Genomic DNA, 25,650 nt, shown 5'->3' with positions numbered 1-25,650 from the left:
TTTTCACTGAGAATATTTGCAGATTTGTAATGTGTTACTCCAAAATTTTTGTGCTCTTAATGAGCAATAACAGTTAAGTAGAACCAATTTTGCACAGGATTTGGCACAGAAAAGATTCTCAAGTAATTATTATAATGATAAATTCTATATGAAACAATAATTAAAATCATATTAGAAATACTTAGCATAAAACTAATTTTCAAAGTTAGTGATAAACATCTTATATTTTTCTTTTTAATTTTTTATTTGTGTGTGTGTGTGTGTGTGGCCTGCTTAGCCCACCAGGGGTTGGGGCTGGCTGGCATGTGGTGCTGGGGGATTGAACCGTGGTCCCTTTGCTTTGCTAAGCTTGTTCTAAGTAGGTGCTTTAGACCACTGAGCCATCTCACCAGCCCCATATTTTTCTAGGAATTTTTTTTTTTTTTTTTTTTTGTGTTTTGCTCCTTGAATGCCTTCAGGGCACTTTTGCATGGCTGGAGTGTTGTGGGGATCGAACTACAGCAAACTGAGGCTGCCAGCATTGTGGAAGCAGCCACTTAAAGAACTGAGCTAGGGCTGGGCCCCCCAGCCCCATATTTTTCTAATATTACATATCTTATAGTGCTTTTTAAAATTTATTAAATTTCTTTTTTGTTTTGTCTTTGTCTTTTGAGACAGTTCAGGATAGCTTCAAACTCACTGGGATCCTCCTGTCTCAGCCTCCTAAGTGCTGGGATTATAGGTGTGTGCCAGCATGCCCAGCCATTAAATTTCTAATTAAAATCTTGTAGTAGTGATTTCTACAGAATTGTTTTCATAGTGAATTGGCTTTACTGTTTTTAAAGGCCTTTTTGAAGCTCTTGTCTTACTGTATTCCAGGCTGGCCTAGAACTCCAGGTAACTCTCCTGCCCCAGCTTCCTGGGAGCTGGGATTATAGGAGCTGAGATTTTAGACATGTGATGTACCACCTGGCTATCTTTAGTGGTTTTAAACAAAATATTTAAAGAGACTTTTGATGGGAAGATAGCTCAGTTGAATAAGTGCTTACCTGGCAAGTGCAAGGTCCTGAGTTAATCCCTGGTACCACCAAAATAAAAAAATAAAGGACTTTTTGAATACTTACCTATATGAGGCTTGAAACAGTCTACTTATAAATTAATAATAAAATCTTTGAGTGGTTTTGGTAGTTCTTGGTATCTTTAAAATAACTTGGATTAAGATAACTGTCTGTGTAGTTACTATGTGTATTTTTAGATCCCACACATGGCCTTAAAATACTATCCTTATAATGTTCCTTTTTAATTTATATTTGGGAATAATAGGAATTTGACTTAAAAGTATTTTATTTAAATTTTAAAAAATTTTATCAAATTATCAGAAATGAAATTTTTCCTTTACAGAGTGTTCCTGACTGTGTTTTATATTACTATTTAACCAAGAAAAATGAGAATTATAAAGCCCTAGTCAGAAGGAATTATGGAAAACGCAGAGGCAGAAACCAGGTGTGTTTCATGACTGAATGGGTGATGTTAATAAAATAACAAGACAAAAAATATTACAACAGGAGCCTTTAACGCAGTGTATATTTTAGAGGTTACCATCTATCAGGAGATTATAAATATAATTATTTTGAAATCTTTTATAATTTTTATATATTTTATTATTTGTGTGATAAAAATTAATTTGCAAAGTTTTCTATTTTCCTGTTATCCAAATCTGTATTTCAACATCAATAATAATCATGTAATTAAGTATGAGACTCATTTCACCTTACCTAATACAGTATCTTGAAGCAGTTCTTTTGTCTCAGCAGGGGACAGGTACAGTAAGAGAGAGAAAGATAGCTAGGTAACTGAAGTAGGTGATTCTTTACTGAAATGCATGAAACCTGATCTTGTTTCATATTAACTTTATTTGGGAGAGTTTAACCCTTAAACAGTTTACCTAAAAGGGCAGCATTTCACAGTTAATGTTTTCACAATTGCGACTCACTGCTTTCAAAACTTTGGTCCCCAGAATAATCTGTCAGCACTTATTACAACTCAGGTATGTATTTCCAGTGGGGCTGCTACATTGGTACCTTTGCCCAATGCTGTCCTCACCCAGATATATAATGCAGTGTGGACTTTCACATTGCTGCCTGTTAGCATTCCTCATTGTCTTCTGGCTTCCTGTCCAGCTCCCTCTTCAGTATGGTAGCATCTTAGTGTTTTTCTTCCCTTGCAGGGCCTGGTCAACAGATAGCTTTTTTTTTTTTTTTTAACTTAGTTCTCTAACTATTGAGTCATAACTTTGGTTTCTGGGTTTCTCCTGCAGAATAGTACCATCTTAAAAGATGTGTTTACATATTCTTTGGAAACAGTATTTCTTGCTTTAAAAAAGTATAGGTAGTATGAGTTAGCTGTGTGACATGCTGATAGAGGGAGAATAAGCTGAAACCCTTAGACATGCATCGTAGTGGCTTGGTTAGAGGGCTACAAATACCATTATACTGAGTTGAAAAAGATTATTAGAAGGTGAGGAAATGGCCATACTATAGGAGTACTCACTGTAAAAATTTAAAAGCAAGTAGTAAAATGGCTTGTTAGGGCTAATAAGGATCAGAACAGAGAGAAAAGCCCCTGCTTGGACTCTGAATAACACCTCAGGGACAGAGACATACATGATTGTGGAACTCCATAAAGACATACTGGCTGAAGAGGAGCATTGACAATGAGACAGAAAATACTGTTCTACCAGATATGGAAGTATTGTCAGGGCTTTTTTGTTTTTTAGACAGGGTTTTACTATGCAATTCAGGCTGCTCTTGAGCTCACTTTATATCCCAGTCTGGCCTCAAACTCATAGCAACCCTCTTGCCTCAGCCCCCTGATTATAGACTTGCATCACCACACATACAGCCTGGGCTGATTTTTAAGAAATGACCCCTAGTTACATTGTAAATGATTAACATTTAATCATTTCAAAATTTAGATTAGTATTATAATTTTTTATCACAATTGAGAAGCTGTTCCTGTTACCTTTGTGTCTTACAAATGATTTATTCTAGCAGCAAATAGCCCGTCCCTCACAAGAAGAAAAAGTAGAAGAAAAGGAAGAAGATAAAGCAGAAAAGACAGATAAAAAAGAAGAGGAAAAGAAAGATGAAGAAGAAAAGGATGAGAAGGAGGACTCTAAGTGAGTTAAATAATTGGACTTAAATAAGTCAGATGTGGGGGCCAGGGAGATGGCTCAGTAGAATAAGTGCTTCCTTGGCAAGTGCAAGGGCCTGAGCTCAATGCCCGATTCTGCCAGAAAAAAAAAAAAAGTCAAATATTATAGTTAGGTTAAATAATAGAGCTGAATGTTTCAAACATGAAATATTAAATAAAGGAACCAATGGGGCATGCATTTTTGCCTTCTAATAGTTATTTAGTGTGATTAAGAAATGGAGTATTCTAGTAGATGTAGTTTTTTGTTTAATTTTAAAATTTTCTAGTCATGAATTACTACTTTTAGACAGATAGGCTACAGTAATAGGTACTCAACATCAGGTTATATTTTAAACTTTGATCTTTGATGTCAAAGATTTCCCTGGCTCCTTTTCAGCCAGAGATGGTATACATCTGAGAGTATGAAAAATGCTAAGAAAAGACTAATTTTCTCTGATACATTTCAGGTTTTTGGGTTGTTTTTTTTTTAACGTTATCATATACAATAGAGTTCCTGATTTTCTTTTTTGCTGATGTTGCTGTTTTCCTGGTTATGAAACTATTTTTTGCAAACCAGAAAAAGATCGCAATATAATGAAAACTGTCCTATTATTTTGTCAGTCAGAGACAGTCATGTTGAAGCTTTGTGCACATCTAGGGGCAGAGTGGCGTGGAGGCCTCATTAACTGACAGGTGTCCTCCCCGCCCTGCCTTCCTTGCCTTAGGGTTAAACCCAGTGTTTTCTCTGAGCTACATTTTGAAGCTCTTTTAAAAAAATTTTTTTTGTTTGTTTGTTTGTTTATTGCTTGAGAGAGGGTCTTGCCATATAGCTCAGGCTGGCCTTGAACTCACTATGCAGCCCAGATTGGCCACAAATTTGTACCAACCCTCATGCCGCAGCCTCTGAGTGCTGGGATTACTGGTGTGGTGCCCAGCTTCTCAAGGTTTTATTTTGAGCCAGGCTATACTAAATTGCCTAGTCTGGGCTTGAATTTGAGTCTTGTGTCTTACCTTCCCAGGGCACTGGGACTATAGGTATGCACCCCCACACTTAGTGTAAATGTGTTTGAGATTCATTCAGGTTGTCACATTTATGTAGAATTTGTTCTTTTAAAATACTTACTGAAAGGGCTGGCCAAATAGCTCCGCAGATTAAAGCGCCTGCAAGCAGGCACGGGCTGGTTGGTCCATCCCCGGGCCTGCCATGCTGGTCCCGCTCCGAGGGTGCACTGAGAAGGCGATTGAAACTGGGCATGGTGGCACACGCCTGTAATCCCAGCACTTGGGAGGCTGTGAACAGACGGATCACTACGAGTCAGATCTAGAAGTGAGACCCTGAACACCCTGTAGACCCTTCCCTAAAATACAAAAAAAAAACAAAAAAAGATAAACTACTTATTGTGTTGTTAATATTTACAGATTATTGTAAGCAACTCAAGTTGCCTAAGTCACTTGACATAGTTTTAAGGGAATAAAATATTCATGTTTTTCTAGTTTTGTACTTTAAGGGAATAAAGCTATTTTTCTTTTTTAATGTAAGGTAAACATTTGTTGTGCCACATAAGCAATGACTCTCCTTATGTGAACCTGCTGTATCTTCCCCCTTTCTAAAAAGACTATTTTTATTTTTTTTTTTCTTAAAATCCCTAAATTATTTAACAAGTGTTATTACTTGAGTGAGATACATTCTAGGGAGGAAGGAAAAAATACATGAGGTATATGTTATTCCTCGGTAGCATATGAACTTACAGGGGAAAATTAGGCAAAGAGTATTATTTTTTTATAAATTTAGAAATAAGAAATGAGTAGAACTATGTGTTTGATGATTGAGAATGGTTGAGGTTACCTCTGTTGGACAGGTGACTATACTATAATAGAGCTCATGATCAATAGGTACAGTAGAAAGAGTAACATGAATAGCGATGGTGTGTTAAGATAATGTTCTAATCAGACTGGAGCACAGTGTGCCTGAAGAAGAGAAGTACAAGGTGAGCTGAGGGAGGAAGGTTGACACCCTTCTTCTAGGCCATGCCTCCAATGGCCTAACTCTTCCTACTAGACTTTTAACTCCCAACTCACTTTAGCTATAGCCTCCTCACTGGACTAACCCACTGCTGAATATCACTCCCCTGTGATCCAGTATCCCCCCAGAAGCCGCATCTATGAGTATATGTGGCTTGAAGGGGGTTAAGGGGGGGCATGTAGATATTTATAAATTGTATCAGGGAGAAAGTTAAAGATGATGTCAGATCTCTAAACCCAAGTGTTTATGAATCTGTTGGACTTAATAAGACAATGAAGTGAAGCAAGAAGCAGAATGGTGAGGGTGAGCATGTTTTTACATATATTGAGTTTATATAGATGGAAAATTCAGGTGGCTATTCTAGTACCTGGTTGGGAAGACAAATCTGGATCTTAGGAAAGGTTTTGGATTTATTTTTTTACAGTTATTTTTCTTAGTACGTATATGCAGTTCAGAATGATTGCATTCTTTTTAGAGAGTTGGTACATGTATATGTAATACACTTAATTATTTTTTCATTCCTTAAGAAGTAGCGTCCAAAGGCAGATCAGGTGTCATCTGGTAGAACTGTTGTGTGAGTAACTCACAGAGCTCCAAGGCCTCCAAGTAGAAATTCCTGAAGAGATTCCTTTTTGAAGGATGAAAAGTTATCAACAGGAATATTTCAAAAGCTAAGCAGAAAACAGTATATAAGGAAGAATTAGCCACAGTGTAGCAAAAAAATTTAATACAATATGAATTAATAAATATAATTTGATTTTTTTCCAGTTTGTAAGTTATTGGTAACTTTTGATAAACTCTTTTTTACTATACTGTTGATCAAATTGACAAAATACCTTTAACAAGAGGCTATAAGATAGAAGCCAGTGCAGATGGATTAAAGAAGTAAAGCAGAAGGAACATATTGTGCTTTTAATTTAGGACAGAAGGGGAAGGAATCATTCTTAATGTTTTGTGGAAGAATTTATAATTTGGTAAAAGCACAATAGGTCTTTACTGGACTGGGGAGATATCTCAGCAGCATAAAGGCCTTCCCAGTAAGCACAAGGTCCTGAGTTCGATCCCTGGTACAAAAGAAAAGAAAAGAACAGAAAAGAAAGGATGATACAGTAGGTCTTTGCTTAAAGTAGACAAATTTAGAAAATAATCAGCATCTTTAAAAAAATCTTTAGGCAAGAAATTTGAGATTTGAGGGGCTGGGGAGATAGCTCAGTAAAATAAGTCCTTGCCTGGCAAGTGTAAGGGCCTGAGTTCAATCCCCAGTTGCACCTAAAAAAAAAAAAAAAGAAAGAAATTTGAGATTTGAATATTAGCTATTTGGAGAAATATATCATAAGTACCTCATTCCTAAATGTAATGACCATGAGAAGAAAATACTGCAGAGAATGGCCTCCCAGTATATATATATATTTTTTTTTTTTTTTTGAACGGGGGATTGAACTCATCAGGCCCTTGCGCTTGCCAGGGAAGCGCTTATTCCACTGAACCATCTCCCCGGCCCCTAGTATTTCTTATAGTTATCATTACTATTAGTAGTGACTACCATTTATAGAGTTTTCCCTAAGCACCTGAGATGATAAGGACTTTATTGTGAGAGAGAAGTTTAGCCTTAATAGCGATCACCTATGCTCTGGCACAGTTGTAAATACTTTATATGAAATTAACTCCTTTATTCCTTATAGTAGCTCTGTAAAATATGCTATTATTATCTCCATTTTATGGATGAGGAATTTGAAGCTCATAGTGGTTAGGCAGCTTTTGCCACAGTCATCACTAGTAAATCACAGAGCTCTGATACAATCCAGTTAGCCTAGCCCTGGAGATCATTCTTTTTAACCATGGACCTTACTGTCTTGTTTGCCCATAATTACCCCTGGAGGAGGTTCAGAATATTGAATCTGGTCTTAAAACAGTATTATGGGTTATTACTATAGAATAGGCAGCTGTGAAGATCATTTGTTTCAACTGGTAATGACTGTGTGGAGCAAAGGCAGAAAACACAGGACACTGTCTTTTGGTGTAGCCTACTGCCTCTGAATTGCAAGTCTAGTTGGTCTTTTGCTATCATTTGTGATTTCCTCCTGTCATGTTCTGGGTTTTATTTAAATCATTTGATTTGAAATGTGGTTGAATTTTAACCATTAGTATGTAATTTCAGTCTTGTGAAATACCTTAACATATGCAGGTGTGGTGCCACATGCCTGCAGACAAGACTGTTCTGCAGTTTTAGCTACTCAGGTGGCAGAGGCACTAGGCTTGCAAGTTTGATGCCAGCCTGGGCAACTTAGTGTATCCTGTCTCAAAATTAAGAAAAAAACAAAACAATGACAACAAAAATACCCAGAAAGATCTGGAGGTGTAATTTAGAGCTCTTTGGGTTCAATCTCCAAATGTTCTTCTCCAAATAATAATAATGTGAGCTACTTAAAGCTATTCTCGATTATGGCATATGAGAATTTTTTATAAAAAGGTTTCTGTTTAGATTTACTCACTTTTTTGTTGTTGTTGTTGGGGGAGGGCTATTTTTGAGACAGGGTCAGGCTCTTTTTGAGACAGGGTCTCAGTGTGCAGTTCAGGCTGACCTTGAACTCTCTTTGTAGCCCACGCTGGCCTCAAACACACTGTGGTCCTCCTGCTTGAGCCTCCCAAGGGCTAGGATTACAGGCATGCAACACACACCCAGCTTCACTATTTAAACAGTGTTCCAAACCATAATTTCTTTTATGTACATATACTTTTTAAAACATTTTTGTTAGTACATGTGTATAGTATATTTATATTCCTTGATTTTTATTAGTATGTATATATAATGTGTTTACATTCCTTGAGGGAAATTGGTACGTATACACAACACATCTGATTTTCTAGATACTTTTTTTTTAGAACCGGAGATTGAACTCAGGCCATTGCGCTTGCCAGGGAAGTGCTTATTCCACTGAGCCATCTCCCCTGATTTTCTATATACTTTTAAATCAGACATATTCATTTGCTTTTTGTCTCTAGAGAAAATTCCAAGGAAAAGGATAAGACAGAAGGTACAACAGAAGAAACTGAAGAGAGAGAGCAGGCCACTCCTAGGGGGCGAAAGACTGCCAACAGTCAAGGACGCAGGAAGGGCCGAATCACCAGATCCATGACAAATGAAGCTGCAGCTGCCAGTGCTGCAGCTGCTGCAGCCACTGAAGAGCCTCCACCACCTCTGCCACCACCACCAGAACCTAGTGAGTAGGAAGAGTAATCTCCAGGTTTATTTCTTTAAATGGCTGTGCAGTGTTGGCATTTTGCCTGGAGGCATGGTTTATTTAACCATTTCCCAGTTACTACTGGAGAGTCAAGCTGTCTTCCTTGACACTAATACAGTGAAAAAAAAAAAAATGCATGTGCGTAGCATTTTTTTTTTTTTTTTTTATGCAAAGTTCTACTGGGCATAAGAATTTGAGCATAAGGGGCTGGGGAGATAGCTCAGCAGCGTAAGTGCCTGCCTGGCAAGCAAAAAGACCCAGGTTGAATCCTGGTCACATACGGTGCTGGTCCCAGAACTGGGTGCTGTGTCAGCCCCCAAACTGGACATAGTGGCACACACCTGTAATCCCAGCACTGGGGAGGCTGACATAGGAGTATCGCTGAGTCTGAGCTGTGTAGTGAGACCATGTACTGGATGGATAGATGGATGGATGAATGAATTTTAAAAACCCTAAAAGCATTTGAGCATGATATTCTGTCTTAGGAAGTATTTCATTAGTGTAGTCTATTAATGATAAGTATCACCAAAAGTAGTTTCTCTCTCCCTCCCTCCCTCCCTTCCTCCCTCCCTTCCTTCCTTTGGTATAGTTTCTTGCTACACAGTTCAGACTTGTAGTAATCCTCTTGTCTCAGCCTCTCCAGCACTGGGATTAAAGGCATGCATCACCACACCCAGTTTCTGTGGCCAGTATGGCACTCCTGGGGTTCCTATACCGGCACTGCATGTGCTACTAGGGATCGATCTCAGATCCTTGCACTTGCCAGGCAGGCACTTAGACATCCATGCTATCTCCCCAGCCCAGTGGCACCATTTTTATAATATGAAGATTGAAAGACAGGACATTAGAGGAATGAAAAGAACAATGTGGGGGAACTAAGTAGAGAGGGGTATGAAAGGTTTGGGAAGAATGGTTCTTGTTTCAGCTTTATCTTGATTTGCTTACAAAGGAGCTGCCAAAGTAAGACTGCTCTGTAGACTTCTGCTTTAGGAAGATAAGTTTGATGGCAGTTGTAAAGGCCAGTTTAAAGAAGCTAAGGGCTAGAGGCAGGAGGACATTCTGTTTATGAAGGGGTTGGATTCATGAGATTAGAGTTAATACACATCATTGGATGTGAATAGTAAATGACAAGGAGAATTAAAAAAAAATCACTCTAAGGTGTCTTAATAATTAAGTGACTGGGTGGGTGGTGCTGCTGTTGCAACAGGTGGCTTATTGGAAGAGTACACCATAGACCTCATATTTTCAGGTTTTTTTTTTTTTTTTTTTAATGAAGCAAAGTCATAGTACATGATCCATCTGTGCCTACTGGATGCCAGATGCTGAGCAATGAATAAAGGGAGTATAAAGAAGAGGAGAGGGGCTATGCCTGGACAGGAAGGAAGAGGGTTGTTTTTATTTTCATACTCAGGAGACAAGGAATGGAGACCTGCTGAGTCGGAAGGCCCTGGGTGAAGTGGACTTTCTCAAACTAAGCTAAAGGCATTCAAACAGGTAGATGTGGCTGGAGCTCTTGAGAACATTGAGAAGTGTGAAACTTGCATGTCTAGTTGATGGAAGAGACATTTAGAGCATCCGGTTTTCATAGTTTCTTTGCTAAGTGCTTTAAGCAGACTTTATACCAAAGGAGTAAGTTATAGTGAATGATTTAACTTCGTTTTTCTCTGCTTGACTGGATTTCCTCTTTATTTCAGTTTCCACAGAGCCTGTAGAGACCTCTCGATGGACAGAAGAAGAAATGGAAGTTGCTAAAAAAGGTAAATTATAGTACTGTAGTTTGAACTTCTAGAGTTGCTTTAAAAAAGAAAAAAGAATGATTAATAAGGAGGCAACTTTTTTTAATTGGGAAAAAAGAGTTCCTCTGTAAAGGTAAATAGGATATTGAACTGATAAGGATAGATACTAGACTTGATCTTAGCCAAAGGGCCGAGAAACGATGGTAAATAGGATAGTACAGCAAATTTAAGAAGCTTTTGATGATGTGATACCCAGGAAGGCATTCTACTTAGGAGGGTTTTAAGATTCTTGATATAGCTTTATTTTGACTATCATTAGAAATAAGTCGTTATTTTCACTGTTTTAGAATAGTTGTGAGTATATCTAGTGAAATTTTTGAACAAATTTTGATATAAAGCATATTTCTGTTATTTTAAAGTTGAATTAAATAGAATAGTAACTACTTTCTCAGTTTGGATTTGGGTAAGTCTTTGATTATGAATACTAAGAAATTGCACTGTGAGTCCAAGGACAGAATATATCTTGTGTTTGGGCAGAGAAAAGTTTGAGGTCTATTTCTGCTACTTTCATAACTGTGTGGTCTTCATCTTGCTGTGAAACTTTATGTGTCTTCTGTTTGTCTCTTTTTGCTTATTAATGTATAATTTGAAATTGAACTAGAATTTCTGATAACATCAGTAATTAATGATTGATTTTAAGAAAGATTAACTCTTGGGTGGTTGTATTAGTCCTTTTTTCATTGCTGTGACAAAATACCTGACACCTGCACCTTAAAAGATGAAGGGCTTATTTTGGTTCATGGTTTCAGAGCATTCAGTTCCTGGTTGACTGGATACAAGGCAGAAATACTATGTTGGAGGGCATGGTGGTAGAGGAGAGCTGTTGAACCCATGACAGTCAGAAAGCAGAGAGCAAGGAAGAAGTGGGGAGTTGGGGAAAAGAATATGCTCGCCCAGCTCATGCAGTAGTGACTCACCCCTGCAGCCAGGCCCTCCCTCCTAATAGCACATGAGCTGTTGAGCATGAGTACAGAATGAGTATAGCATGTCCTTGTCCATTCACTTTCCTATTTATGGGTCTTTAGGGTGATGTTTTAGATCTAAACCATAACAGTAGTTAAACATTTACTTTCTAGTTCTAAATAGAAATTATTTCATATAGCTGACTTTTTGATAACACATTTTATTGGCATTTAAAAAAATATTTAGCAGATAATGATACATCTCAGTATCAGATATGTTAACTTTACAAAAATAAAGCATTTTAAGCTATTCTATTTTGAAAATACTTTTATTTAAACTACCATGAACGGCAAATACTAAATTTATATAGTTTTGAAAAGATAATCATTTTGCTATTTTCATTATTGAAGAAACTACTTGTATTAATCTTGAATAGATAGTATTTGTTAATAGATGAAATTTGTACTGAGGATCCCTGCTTGGGTACCACTGTGTGTGAGGAATATCTTGAGAGCTTTCTACATATTTACATGTCATTTATATACTTGCAGTCTTTACACACATGTATATGTGCTTACGTAGGTTTCTGTAATAAATTGGGATTATCTTAAATACTAGTTAATTTTTTTGAGGGCATTACTTCAATGTGAATTGGCTGACAAATGCTGATTATAAGTAAAGGTTTGTATCTCTTAGGTCTTTGTGTTAATTATTTATATATATGTATATTATTATTACATGTTTGAAAGGAATTATGTTTGCATTCATTGTAGGGAGTAAATACATGTACATATCAAGCCGTAATTCTTTTTATCTCTCCCATCTCTCCCAGTTTGCAAAAGACCTGGCTCCATGTTTCCTATTGTCTTTTATTTTGTTGTTTTAGTTATTAGTATTTTGTGTTTCCCACATAATAGAAACCATGTGATTTTTAATCGTTTGAGTCTGATTTAATATAACATTATGGTCTCAAGGTGGGTCTGTTTTCAACAGTGACTCAAATTTATCCTTTATGGCAGAGTAATGCTTCATTGTGTATAAATACCACATCTCTTTTATCCATTCTTTGTTGATTGGATATATAGGTTACTTCCAAGAATTGTTTGCTATTGTAAACATTGGTTTGCATGTATCTGTATTACTATGTTTTTACCTTTTCTGAGAAGATACTTAGTACAAGAAGAGCTGGGCTAATGGAGTTTCAGTTTTCAGTTTTTGAGGCATCTCTTGTGATTTCCATAGTGTTTGTACCAGTTTACATTTCCACCCTAAATAATTTAACAAGAGATTTTTTCCCCCACACTCTTGTCATCATTTGTTATTGTTTTTTTTGGTTTTTTTTTGATGATGGCCATTTTTTCTGGAGTGAGGTGGATTTTTTTTTTTTTTTTTTTTTTGAGTGAGATGGAATCTTAATGTTGTTTTAATTTGTATTTCTCTGATGGCCAGATAAGTTGAATTTTTTTATATATTTATTGGCCATTTTACGTCTTCAGAGAAGGTCTGTTTATTTCATTTGCCCAAATTTTGATTGGTTCTTTTAATAATAATAATTTATATTTGACTACCTTGTCATTGATAGGCTGACCCCAAAGGTCTACAGGTACTTAATTGATATTTGAGCTATTAACTTAAGATTCACAATTATCCTAGCCTTCTGGCTAGGATATGTAGAAAGGTTTTGGACTAGCCTTTTCATTCCAGAGCATGTTTGAAATTTGTGGTGAGAAATACAATGCCTGTATGTCAGTATGTATTCCAGTAAATGTTGAAATATATCAGTAAGTAGTTAATAGCATAATGTTAGTGTTAATTTTTATGAAAACAATGATCAAGTTGATTTATCTTCTGTTTGCTTAATCAGATGACTGACTTTTCAACTAATGCTTGATCTGTTTTGAAAATACAGGCCTAGTAGAACATGGTCGTAACTGGGCAGCAATTGCCAAAATGGTGGGAACTAAAAGTGAAGCTCAATGTAAAAACTTCTATTTTAACTATAAAAGGAGACACAATCTTGACAACCTCTTACAGCAGCATAAACAGAAAGTGAGTATAACAGTGGTAGTAAATCTTTTTGCTTTTTACTTTGAGTATTTTTAAGCTTAGAGTTAGGTTTTAAAAGAAGCTTTCTTTGTATCTTGTATTTTTGCTTGTACATTTACTTATAAGAGGCATGCTAGCTTTTCAGTACAAGTTAACTGTTTCTCTTATAAGTATACAAGGAAGAATTTTCTGTTTATAGTAATGAGGGGAATGAGTTCTTTTGAATTAGTGTAGACTGAATTTGAAAAATACATTTTTAAAAAAATGAGCCTTGAGTTTTGTTATTTTATTTTTCTGTATTTAGTACAGGGCCTACAGGGTCTCACTACACAGATCGGACTCCTAGTAATACTTCTGTTTTCAGCTTCCCAAGTGCTGGGATTACAGGCGTGGGCCACCATGTGTAGTCTCAGTCGCCATCTTAGCATGCTCCAGGGGCAGGGCAGGCCAGGGATCTAACCTCCAACCCCTGTGTCTGTATAAGCAGGCACTTTAATCCGCTGAGCTGTTTGGCTGGCCCTGACAGATAGATAGATAGATGGATGGATGGATGGATGGATGGATGGATGGATAGATAGATAGATAGATAGATAGAGATATAGATAGAGTTGTTTGGTGTTTTTTTGTTTTTGTTTTTGTTTTTTTTGTGGAACAGGGGATTGAACTCAGGCCCTTGCACTTACCAGGCAAGCACTTATTCTACTGAGCCATCTCCTCGGCCCCCAGATATATTTTTGAATTGAAAACTTCGGGTAAAGTTCTGTTGATCATGTTAAATGAGTAGATATGGTATATTTAAAAAAATCTTTCTAGAGAAAGATTATGTAAAATAAAAAGGGCAAACAATATAAGATTACTGAAAATTCCTTGACAACAGATATCCAGTATAATGGTTCTTAGAGCTTTTTAGCAAGTCTGTAAGGTAAAAACTTTTCATAAAAATATTTAATGTTAATTTCTCTTTTTCCAGAGTTGACATTTACATTTTTTCCCATAATTTTATTGAGAATCAAATCGCAATGAGACAGTTTCAAATCAAATTAGTAGGACAGTTTCAATAATTAACACATTGCATACTGTCTTCCAAGTGGTTATTTGTTGTACAAGATTCAGACATGATATCCTGTTTACAACTGCTATTAGAACAAATCCCTCTATTCATTGAATTAAGAAAATGTAGCTATATATCTATCCTAACCATTTTGAATACACTGACATTTACATTGATAATATCAAAGCAGCTGTGGGTAAAACTCCTTACACCAATCATGGGAGAGTACCAAGTGTGATTGTTGGTACTGAATATATTTTTCATCTTGAGCATTTCCACTTTTTGTCTTTTTTTTTTTTTTTTTTTTTTTTTTTAAGGAAAAGTCAATTTGACTGGATGTGGTGGCAAATACCTATAATCACAAGACTTAAGAGGGTAAGGCAAGGGCCAGGCAGATAGCTCAGTGGACTAAAGCGCCTGCTTAGGCAGGCACAGCAAGGGAGTTCGATCCCTAGCATGCTGTGCTGGCCCCACCCCCAAGGCACACTGAAACAGTAATTGGTTCGAACCTGTAATCCCAATGCTTGGGAGGCTGAAAACAGGAGAAACACTATGAGTCTGATCTGTGTAGTGAGACCCTGTAGACCCTGTACTAAAATACAAAAAAAAAAAAAAAGAGGTTAAGGCAAGATAATTGTTGTGAGTTCAAGTCTAGCCTGGACTATACTAATTTCAAGGGTGGCCTAGTATACATAGCAAAACCCTGTTTCAAAACAACCACGACAACAAAAAGAAAGGCTATAAGGCTATTTTGAGGGCTGGCGATGTAGCTAAGTGGTAAGAGCACTTGCCTGATGCAAACAAGGGCCCTGGGTCCTGGCTTAGTACAGAAGGAAAGAGGGGGTAGGGAAGGGAGGGAAGGAAAGAGGGAGAAGAGCGAGAATAAAATGTTAGTTTTGGTTAAGAATATCCTTGATGGAAAACCAATAGTAATAATTTTACTAAATATTGACCCTTGAGTATACCTCTTTTTTTTTTTAATATTTATTTTTTTTTATTTATTACATTTATTTATTGTGTGTGTGTGTGTGTGTGGCCAGCTCAGCCCACCAGGGGGCGGGGCTGGCTGGCATGTGGTGCTGGAGGATTGAACCGCGGTCCTTGTGCTTTGCCAAGCTTGTTTCATGTAGGTGCTTTAGACCACTGAGCCATCTCTCCAGCCCGAGTATAGCTCTTTTTAACTAAGCAATGGAATGAGAAATATACATAAAGCCTTTTTCTCTCTATCAGAGTATAATAGTTTTCTCAAGGAAAAGTACTTTTGCGCCTATGAGTTCTGTGTGAACTAGATTTTTTTACAATTTTGATATTTGACAAAAAATTTTCTGACAATAAATGTTCTATCTTTCAAAGAAAATAACTTAGAGTATTTATTGCCACTTTCAAATTTTGTGCTTTCAAACAAAAATTAAAATTAGGGAAAATATGTGTCCCTGTCCCTTATGTGTGTTAGTTTTCTGTTTGTGTGTTTATGTTTATTTGGAGACATGGTCTCACTGTGTAGTTCAGGTTGGTCTTGAGCTCATGGTGATCCTCCTGCCTCAGCTCTTAAGTACTGGCATTATAAGTGTGCACCATTGTGCCCAGCAATGTTTGTTAGTTTTCAGTTACTGTGAGAAAATGCCAGAGATACCAACAAAAAGGAAAGGTTATTTTGCCTCAGTTTTTGAAGGTCTTTATGGTCGGTTGACCCCATTGCTTTTAGGTCTGTGGAACAGTAGCACATCATGGCAGGAACAGTGGTGGACACAGCTTATTCTCCTCAAGGCCAGAACAAGAAAAGAGGGAGAAAGGACTTGGTGTCCTTCCAGGGAATGTTTCCAGTGACCTAAATCCTCCTGCTGAGTCAGCTGCATTTCTAAGGGTTTAACCTCCAGATAATATCATGGGCTGGGAATCAAGCCTTTTAGACCTTTGGAGTCATTACATAAACTTCTAGTAAATGACCTTAACATCTTCTCATTACAGACTTTTCTGATGAGATCTGAAGTAATAAAAGCATTATATTTTATAATGAAATATATTCATGTTTGAAAAATCTGCCTAAGATCTCAGTTTCTTTTTCTTTTATTATTTTAAGGTTCGGGGCATTAAACCCAGGGCCTTGCTCATGTTATGTAGTCACTGCATTGTCAGGCTACGTCTCAGAATTTTTGAAATGAACAATTCATGATATAACATTGGATGTCTTTCTGGTCGATTAACCCCATTGCATTTAGGTCTGTGGAACAGTAGCACATCATGGCAGGAACAGTGGTGGAGAAAAGATTAAGCTCTATTGTTAAAAGATTAGAACTTTTCAGAGAAGTTGAGGAGTCCATGAGAGAGGATGAAGAGGGACTGGGTGAGAAAGTATGTTTCAGGATTTGGCTGTTGTTACGGAGCCAGTGAGTTCAGAATCTTACGAGATCAGGTCAGTTGGCAAACTGGAGACCTACGGAAAAGTTGGAGTTGGAATCTAGAGGTGGTCTGGGCAAAGTAACCTAGCAAACTTGACATAGAATTAGCAATACAAATAGTTATGCAGATAGTTATAATTAACATATAGGGACAACAGCCTTCAATTGATTACCTAGAGTATTTTATCTCTTTAAGAAAGATTCAGAGTTGTTGTTTTGTTCATTGAGTCAGGATCTCACTATGTAGTTCATAGTTCTCACCTTGTAGTTCAGTATGTACCACGTAGCTCAGGCTGGCCCTGAACTCCCAGGGATCCTCCAGCCTCAGCCTCCCAAGTGCTAGGATTACAGGCATGTGTCACTACACTGGGGGATAATAGTATTTTTATGGAATCATTAGTAAATTAATTTTGAAGAATTTAAAACATAAGGATGTATTGTTTATAGCTACATTAGGTTAAAAAAATAGGATATGTAATTACATAGGGCTATCCAAGGTGTTTTTCTATGTATACATAAAGATTTGTATACAGCTATATTCAGGTCAAAATCTAAAAGGAAATGTACCAGTATGCTTAAAATCTCTAGCTGTTTGAGTTATGGATAGTTATTTTTTTAAATATGATTTTCTAGGCTTTCCTTATTTTAATTGTATATGTTACTTTTATTAGAAAATGTTATTTTAATTAAAAAGATAAACTAGAGAGGAGAGAATGATACAGATTTGTAATGATAAAAATGGCTATTTGTGTTGCCCTAAAACTTGGACTTTAGCTAAAACTTCTGTCAAGCACAATCTTGTCTAGTATATTTGTCAGAATTCTACACTATTTCAAAAATGAAAAAATTTGATTTTTTTTGAAGTTACATAAATCATCAATAATACCATTTCCATCTTTTAGACTTCACGTAAACCTCGTGAAGAGCGAGATGTGTCTCAGTGTGAAAGTGTTGCTTCCACTGTTTCTGCTCAGGAGGATGAAGATATTGAAGCCTCCAATGAAGAAGAAAATCCAGAAGATAGTGAAGGTATCTCAAAATCTTGAATTTCATTGTAACTTCTGCTATTCCCATGTATGTAATTTTTATTTTAGTCAAATGTTTTTGTAGAAATTACTTGTAGTGTTTTTAGGGCATTGTCTTTAAACTTAATGTATTTATTAATTTGCTCAACTAGTATTTATGTAGCACTGAAGGTGGTCCAGGTGCTACAACCAGAAGATTTTGGCAGTGATGGTCCTATTTCAGATACAAAGTGCCAACATCAATAAAAATGTGTGTGTGTCTTTATTGTTCCTAAGTGCTCTTGTTCATTTTGTATCTTAAGTTATATTGCCATTTTACCCTTGAGGTTGGTTTATTTTATATTTTTATAAAAATTCATATATTTCATGTTAATGCTTTCTCATAACAAGAATTAGTGACCCTAAAAATGCTGATAGAAAAATAACCCAGGAAACTCTTAAGAAATAAAATTGCTTTGGTCACTTAAATCAGTGAGAATTTCCTAAAAATAATGTTTTCCTTGAGCTTTTGTTAGTTAAAGGGTATAAAAAGCACCTAATTTCATTTTCCATTACTGTTAACCTTTCTGTGGGTTTTCTTGACTTGACTATTGCTGTTGTAAGGATTCTCATGTGACTCTTAGTAGCTCATTATATATTAAGTATGTTCATGTTTTATATATGAATATCTTAGTTTTTTAATTACCAGAATTTAATTTATATATAATAGAGCTGCTTATTTTTTTGGGGGTGGGTGCTTTTTAGGAAGCTCTACACTTTCCAGATTTAGAAATACTAAATTTCTTTCATATATAGATTAAACTTGTCCTTTAAACTTAAATTTTATCTTGAAATTACAATAAATAAAATTTTTTTGTGAGGTTATTTTGAAAGGAAGATAATTGTTAAGTGTAAAGAGAAAATTGGAGCAGGCTCACTCTGCATAATGAAACAAATGATCGAAGAGAATTTGGTAACTTCATGGTATTTCCAGGGGGTTTGTTCATTGCAGGGGGTTTGTATCTGGTTGCTAGTATTCCTCTGAGGTTATAAATATAAATAAAACCCTCACCATAGTCCCTTTTGTCCACAATGTCAGTTATTTCCACTTAGCACTGTCTGAAAGTGTGAAGTGAAATTTTTTTTTTATTTTGAAAAAAAAAAAAAAAAACTGCATCCAGCTAGCTTTTATTATGATACACTGTAGTTCTCTTACTTCACTAGTTATTGATGTTAGTCTTTCATGTATTTACTTCATAAATTAAACCTTACCCTAGTTATATGTATAGTACAAAGCATGGTAAATAGAGGGTTTGATATCATCTTTTGTTTTGGGTGTCTGCTTAGGGTCTTGGAATGTGTTCCCTGTGAATAAAAGGGATCAACTGTATGGCTCTTCTTGGACTGCCACAGTAGAATACCATAGCCTGGGTGGTTTAAACCAGTGAAATTTATTTTTATAGTTCTGCAGGCGGTTGTCGTAAGTCTGTTAAATTTATGACCATAAAAGCCTATATATAGATGAGGTAGCAGATTGTTAAAAACTTTGAGTATCAAAAAGTGTCTTTTTTCTGTTCTGTTTTCTTCTTATTACTTTGTCTTAGTATGAAGGCTTTTCTTCAGGTATTGTCATATATTAACACCATACTTTTCCAAGTATGGTACAGAATGTCCTCAACTAAATAACAAGCTTCATTCAGGGAAAATGTAAGTTGGATTTTTTAGGTATACCCTGTTCACCCTGTTTTTTTTTCTTCAAATCTTCAGACTTTTAGCTTTTTCTTGAATGAGCATTAAGCTGAATGAGACTTGACATTGGTGCTGGTCCAGAATCCACACGCTAATTGTATGTGCTTCCTCAGTGAGCATATGAATCCACACACTAGGAAGTTTCTCCATCTCTATCACTTTACCATGCTTTGGATATTGTTGACTTCACTGGCACAGAAGATTAACATATTCCATAAACTTGTCCTTTTTCTTTAGAATTGTCACAATTGTTGAACAATAAGAATAATGTCTACCCTTGTTTCTCTTCAGTCAATCTCTCAATTATATTCACTTTCATTTCTATGGTTATTTCTTTGCTCCTCTTAGCAGCACCCTCTACATCACCAGTGCTTTTCCTCTTGCTTCCAGACATCCTAGGCTCTGACTGAGCCCTGTGCTAGTGCATACTATTGCACTGTATAGTCAGCTCTCGGCAGCACAACTCTCCTAGTGTCCAGCAGACACACGTGCGACCTTCATGATCTGTTTTCGTTTGTGAATGTTCATAAGGCGAGGCCCATTTGTAGTTGTGAAAGTTCACAACTCTAATGTTTGTACATGGGGGGCTTCCTGTATTAAGGTAATATGTCCCCTGATCCAGTGTAGGGTGGCCTGGTCACATTCTGTGCAGTCCTACATGTGGTTATGCAGTGACATCTAGAATAGTACCCTATTAATAAGAAATGAACTTGGCACTAGAATTGTGAGCTTTCTTTATTTTTGACTTAGCTTCATTTCGAAAATATCAGGGAGAAAGTTAGTGCTATTTATATCACCTGTGATTCCATACTTACTGTTCATCTTAATGAGACACTACTGATGCACTGTTTATTGTGTGGCAAGACTCTTGACAATGAAGGAATAAAGGCAACTCCTGAAGAGAAATTCCTGTATCTTTTCTTAAAATACACCTGACTCTGAGTATCTCTTCAGGATTAGAGAAATTAAATCAGAAAGCCTGAAACTTCACCAAACTTTACTTTTGTGCTCCTGCCCCCCTCCCTTCCCCCTCTCCTCCCCTGCCCCCTTGCCTCCCTGCCCCACCGCCCCACCCTCGCCCACCCTCGCCTTCCCCCTGCCCTCCATTTTGCTTTGTTTCCAGTACTGGGAATTGAGCCAAGGATCTTGGGCATGCTAGATAAGAGCACAACCAGCCCTTTATTTTGAATGGGGCCCACTAAGTTTCCCAGATTGACCTTGAACTGTGACCCTCCTGTCTCAGCCTCCTGAGTAGATGGGATTACAAGTATATGATACTATATTCAGTCACTTATCTATTCTTGTTCTAAATCACACTTAGAGGGTTTGCTTGTTTGTTTGTTTATACTAGGAATCCAACTCAGGACCTCACACTTGCCAGGCAGGCACTGTGCCACTGACCTATATTACTGGCCCCTGGAGGGTTTTTTGTTGTTTGGGGAAAAAATACATTTTGCTGGTGCTTTGAAAAACATTATGCCTTAGAAATATTTGTACTTGGACTGGGGATATAGCCTAAGTGCCTGCCTGCCAAGTGCAAGGTTCTGAGTTCAATCACCAGTGCCATAAATAAATAGATAAATAGATAAATAAATAAATGAATAAATAGATTTTTCTTTTTTCTTTTTCTTTTTTTTTTTTTTTTTTTCATTTTTTTGGTGGAATGTGGGCTTGAACTCAGGCCCTTGCACTTGCCAGGCAAGCTCTTATTCTTCTGAGCTGTCTCCCCGGCCCAATAAATAAATTCCTACTCTTTTGTATCTTGGAAATGATTTAAAATGTGCTTGTATTAAACGATAATCATCTTCACAATCACTGATGTGCCTTCTGATAGTTAAGTGACTTGTTTGCTCCTGGTTTGGGGGTTTCCATCACTACATAAAGAAATAAAGGTTAAGTCAGGCTTTTTGTTAGCTTTTCATATTTTGCGGTTTTTTGTTATGGGTTTTTTTGTTTTTTGTTTTTTCCTGCGAAACCGGGATTGGACTCAGGCCCTTGCACTTGCCAGGGAAGCACTTATTTCACTGAGCTAGCTCCCCAGCCCCGAGCCTTTCATATTTTGATAGCATGTTTTGCTAATGGTAATTGCTATCACATTTAAAAAACTTAGTACTTTTGAGGTTGTCTTTATTTTTGAGACTTGCATGCTTATCTGAACTCTATGTTCATACATCTATGTACTTAGTACTTTTACTTGACTACTTAAAAGTCATCTCTACATTAATGTCCAAAGCAAACCTTGTCTCCCTGTGATCACAAGCTGCTTCTCCCTCCAGTCCTTCCCTGTCATTTATTGTATTTTTGTAATTGTAACTCACTCATATCCAGTGCATGGTCCAGTAGCATCTCTTGTGAGCTTTTCCTTAAACGTGCTTTTCAGAATTGGATCTCTTTTCCCTGGCTCCATTAATGCTACCTTGGTTCTGTGCCACTGTCCTCTCCATTGCATTAGCTTCTTATTTGGCCTCCTTGCTTCTTTTGGTTTCAGAATGGTTTCTTTTCTTCCATAAAGCAGCCAGATAACTTCCTACCCCAAAAAAAAAAAAAAAGGTTTTTTTTTTCCCAGTCCCAAATGCTACAGTACTTTCCCAATTTTTATTTTTTTATTTTGATACAGGGTCTCACTGTACAGTTCAGACTCATAGTGATCCTCCTGTCACAGCCTTCCCAGTTACAGGTGTGCACCACCCTACCTGATTTTGGGCTGGTGTGGCTCACCTGGGATGCCGGGGTTGGCCCAGGATGTGGTACTGGGGATCGAACTTGTGTTCTTGTTCTTGCCAGGCAGACGCTTAGATCACTGAGCTATCTCCCCAGCCCCGACTTTTTTTTTTTTTTTTTTTTTTTTTTTTGAGTTAGGTTCTCACTATGTAGTTACGGCTGGCCTTGAACTCACAGCAAACCTCTTGAGTGCTGGGGTTACAGGTTTGTGCCACCATGTTTAGTTCCAAATTTAAGAATAAAATTCCAAGATCTTTCTACAGCTGATGAGGACCTACATGAATTGGCCTTTGTGTATCTGTATGAACTTTTTCTTCTTCAGTGCTAAGGGTTGAACCCAGGGCCTTCATATTGCGCTATACCCCCAGCTCTCTTTGTTTTTTGAGGAACGGTCTTAGTAAATTGATAAATTGACAAGGCTGAACTTGAATTTGTGATCCTCCTGCTTTAGCCTTCCAGTGTGCTCAAATGAGACACTATGCTTGGCTTCTCATTTGCCTGTTTGCTAAAAGCTTTTCTGCTTGCTCCCTCTGCTCCCACCATACAGTTACCCTTTCTGTTCTAAGAAAAACAGTTTCAACCGGGTGCCTTGGCACTTTCTGATCTCTCTGCCTGGAATGCTTTTCCCTGTGTCCCTGGCTCCCTGTTATACTTTCTTCATGTCTCTGTTCAGGTGTCACTCTGCCCCCATCTTCATGTACTCTTTAGTTTTATAGTCACTCACTGATTATGTCAAATATTTATTCATAGTTTTACTCTATGAGACCATATAATTTTTTTTCTGTACCTCAGACAGTCTCCTGCAAATATTAGATTCTTTATACATATATGACTCAATAAAATAATGAATTTATAAGGTTTTAAAAGTAGTTTGTCAGTTCATCAGCTGAGTGTGGTGGGGCACACCTATAATCGTACACTTGGGAAGCTGGGGCAGGAGTATGGGAGGCTGAGGCTGGAGATCCTTGTGAGTTTAAGGGCAGCCTGGGTTAAAGGCCACCCAAACCCTGTCTCAAAAAGACAAAAAAAAAAAAAAAGAGAAAAAAAAGGAAAGAAAGAAAAAGGAGAGGGTTTTATTAAAAAATGTTTTGCATGTTGTGCTGTTCCCACCCCTGGGCAGGTAAGCTGAGTCGACCACAAAGACCGGGCATTGTGGTGCTCACCTGTAATACCAGTGCTGGGGAGGCTGAAAATAAAGAGATCACTGTGAGTCCAAGCGGTATAGTGAGACCGTGTACCAAATTTAAAAAAAAAAAAAATGTTTTGCAGATGGTCACATCATTTGTAAAATTTTTCCCATGCAAATGGTAATTTATGATTTTGTAGTTTCAGGTTTCTAATTTCCTTAAGATACTTTTCCATGTTTTGAAAGGTTTTTATATATATGTATCTTAAGTCAACATTCCAAACATCAAAACACTTCCATCTAGAATTTTTTTTTAAATACAAGGCCTATGTTTTGATATCCAGCTAAAGAGCCAGTTCTAACAGAAATGCTTCCTTAAGTAAGTCATCCTTTATCCAGTAATTTAAAATATTACCATTAATGTAGCTTAATTTTCTTGTATACATTAGGATCTATTCCTGTACATTGTTTTGTATCATTGATATACCTTGTCACTATAGTAGTTCTAAGCATGTTTTAATTCACTGATCTTATGGTCAGTTTGAATATTTAGGCAAGCTGTCCCATACTTTAGTACTTTTAATAATTTTCTAGGACTTTCTAAAGGACTTATTTATATAAACTGTTGTTTCATTTAGTTTAAGAAAATGTTCTGAATCATTTGGATTCTCAGTGCAAGTGTATTAAATATATAATATATATTAATTTTAGGGAGACATACTTGAGAAAATCTAAAATGTTTCTGCTGCAGTGAATATCTCTATATGGTTTATAACTATGACAAAAAGCTCAAGGGTCTTGCAATACAGGAAAGTTTCAGTAAACTTAAGGCCTAGTTCTGTACAACATTTGTTCAGTTTGGATTTCAGGCAATATTTGAGTCTATTTGCCAGGCACAGTCCTTATCTCAAAGACTTAAGTATTAATCAGAGTATATTATCTCTGTCCACATGGATTTATAGCCTAGTGGAAAACATAGCCAAGACTCAAATAATTTTGAATTCACGTGTTAAGAGCTTTAGTAACACAATTTAACTTTGTTCAGGAAGCCACACAGTGCGTTTCAAGCATGTGATACTTGAGGTGGAGTGCAGAGGAAATCTATTACAAAAGGCATTAAAATAAAAATCTGTGAAATAATGTTCTAGAGCTTTGTTTTCTAATATGTTAGGCACTAGCCCCATGGCTGTTAACTCTTGAAATGTTGGTAGTACAGATTGAGATCTGCAAATGTAAAATATACATCAGATTTTGAAGACTTAGTACTAATAAAAGGTAAAATATCCTATGACTTACTTTCTGTATTGGTAATAGTAATATCTTTTATAGGAATGGATTTTGTGTACTTCTGTTGCAGTTTTTTTTTCGTTTTTCAAATTTCAAAATATTTTTAGATTTTAAAACCTTTATAATCTCAGTTTTGGGGGTGTCAAGATAATTTAATCTTTCACTTTCACAGAAAACTCTAGCTTTCCCAGTGGCCATGAATACATCAGTGAGGTCATCAAAGGAGTATAATTCATCCTAAACAGCCACTTTCAAGCATGGTTTCTGTTACCACCTGAAACATGTTCATTATCAGATTTTTATGCTGTATCATTATCTTTAAGGTGCTGAAAATAGTTCTGATACAGAAAGTGCTCCTTCTCCTTCACCAGTTGAAGCTGTCAAGCCCAGCGAAGACAGCAGTGAAAATGCTGCTTCCCGAGGAAACACTGAACCTGTGGCTGAGCTCGAGACTACCAGTGAACCTGCACCAGCTGTATCTCCCTCCTCAGCCATGCCAAGTACAAAACTGGCTGAAAGTGAGAAGGTGGAAACCCAGGCAGATGACAGCATCTGTGTTGAGACTACAGAGCCAATGGATGTAGACCACCAGGAGCACAGTGCTGAAGCAGATTCTGTTCTTGATCCCCCAACTACTACCAAAGCAGACTCTGTAGATGTGGAAATGGGCATCCCAGAAAACAGTGCATCTACAGGTGAAGGAGATACCAAAGAAGGAGACTTGGAAAGAGGTAGTGAGAAAACAGAGCCTAAGGATGAAGAGTTGGTGGTGGCTCAACAGATAAGTACACAGAGGCCTGAGCCCCAGTCAGACAATGATTCCAGTGCCACCTGCAGTGCTGATGAAGATGTGGATGGAGAGCCTGAGAGGCAGAGGTGAGACTCATCTTTTCTGCTGTGATGGTTGCTAATCAAGTCACAAAATGGTGCTATCTTCAGGATGAGTCCTGTTCAGATGTAGGCAAATTTCAGGTCTGTATGTTTTCATTTTATTTTATTATAATTTTAAAAAATTCTTGGTTTGTGAGACAAGAGTCTTATTGTGCATTCCAGGAGGGTCTTGTAGCCCAGATTAGCTTTTTTTTTTTTAAAAAAATTTTTTTTTATTTATTTGAGAGAGAGAGAGAGAGAG

The 25,650-nt window shown here is 36.9% G+C and overlaps 1 protein-coding gene and 1 pseudogene across 14 annotated transcripts in view; one reads left to right on the top strand and one right to left on the bottom strand.

Annotated features, from left to right (window-relative positions):
• The window catches only part of Ncor1 (nuclear receptor corepressor 1), a 171,959-nt gene that overhangs the window by 91,547 nt on the left and 54,762 nt on the right, over positions 1-25,650 (top strand). For 10 of the 14 annotated variants that reach the window (XM_023719312.1, XM_023719313.1, XM_023719303.1 and 7 more), the window contains 7 exons: positions 1,381-1,482; positions 3,033-3,157; positions 8,198-8,415; positions 10,131-10,193; positions 13,045-13,184; positions 17,534-17,660; positions 24,842-25,394. In XM_023719312.1, coding sequence (XP_023575080.1) covers positions 1,381-1,482; positions 3,033-3,157; positions 8,198-8,415; positions 10,131-10,193; positions 13,045-13,184; positions 17,534-17,660; positions 24,842-25,394 — 1,328 coding nt within the window. Of the gene's footprint in view, positions 1-1,380; positions 1,483-3,029; positions 3,158-8,197; positions 8,416-10,130; positions 10,194-13,044; positions 13,185-17,533; positions 17,661-24,841; positions 25,395-25,650 lie in introns of all 14 variants that reach the window. The other 4 variants (XM_023719309.1, XM_023719308.1, XM_023719302.1 and 1 more) reach the window with 2 other exon arrangements.
• On the bottom strand, positions 10,257-10,374 carry LOC111817728 (annotated as a pseudogene).

Source organism: Octodon degus, unplaced genomic scaffold, assembly GCF_000260255.1.
Source record: "Octodon degus isolate 3935 unplaced genomic scaffold, OctDeg1.0 scaffold00067, whole genome shotgun sequence".
NCBI classification, from domain to species: Eukaryota; Metazoa; Chordata; class Mammalia; order Rodentia; family Octodontidae; genus Octodon; species Octodon degus.
Note: the sequence above shows the minus strand (reverse complement) of the source record. Positions and strands in the feature narration are given on the sequence as shown.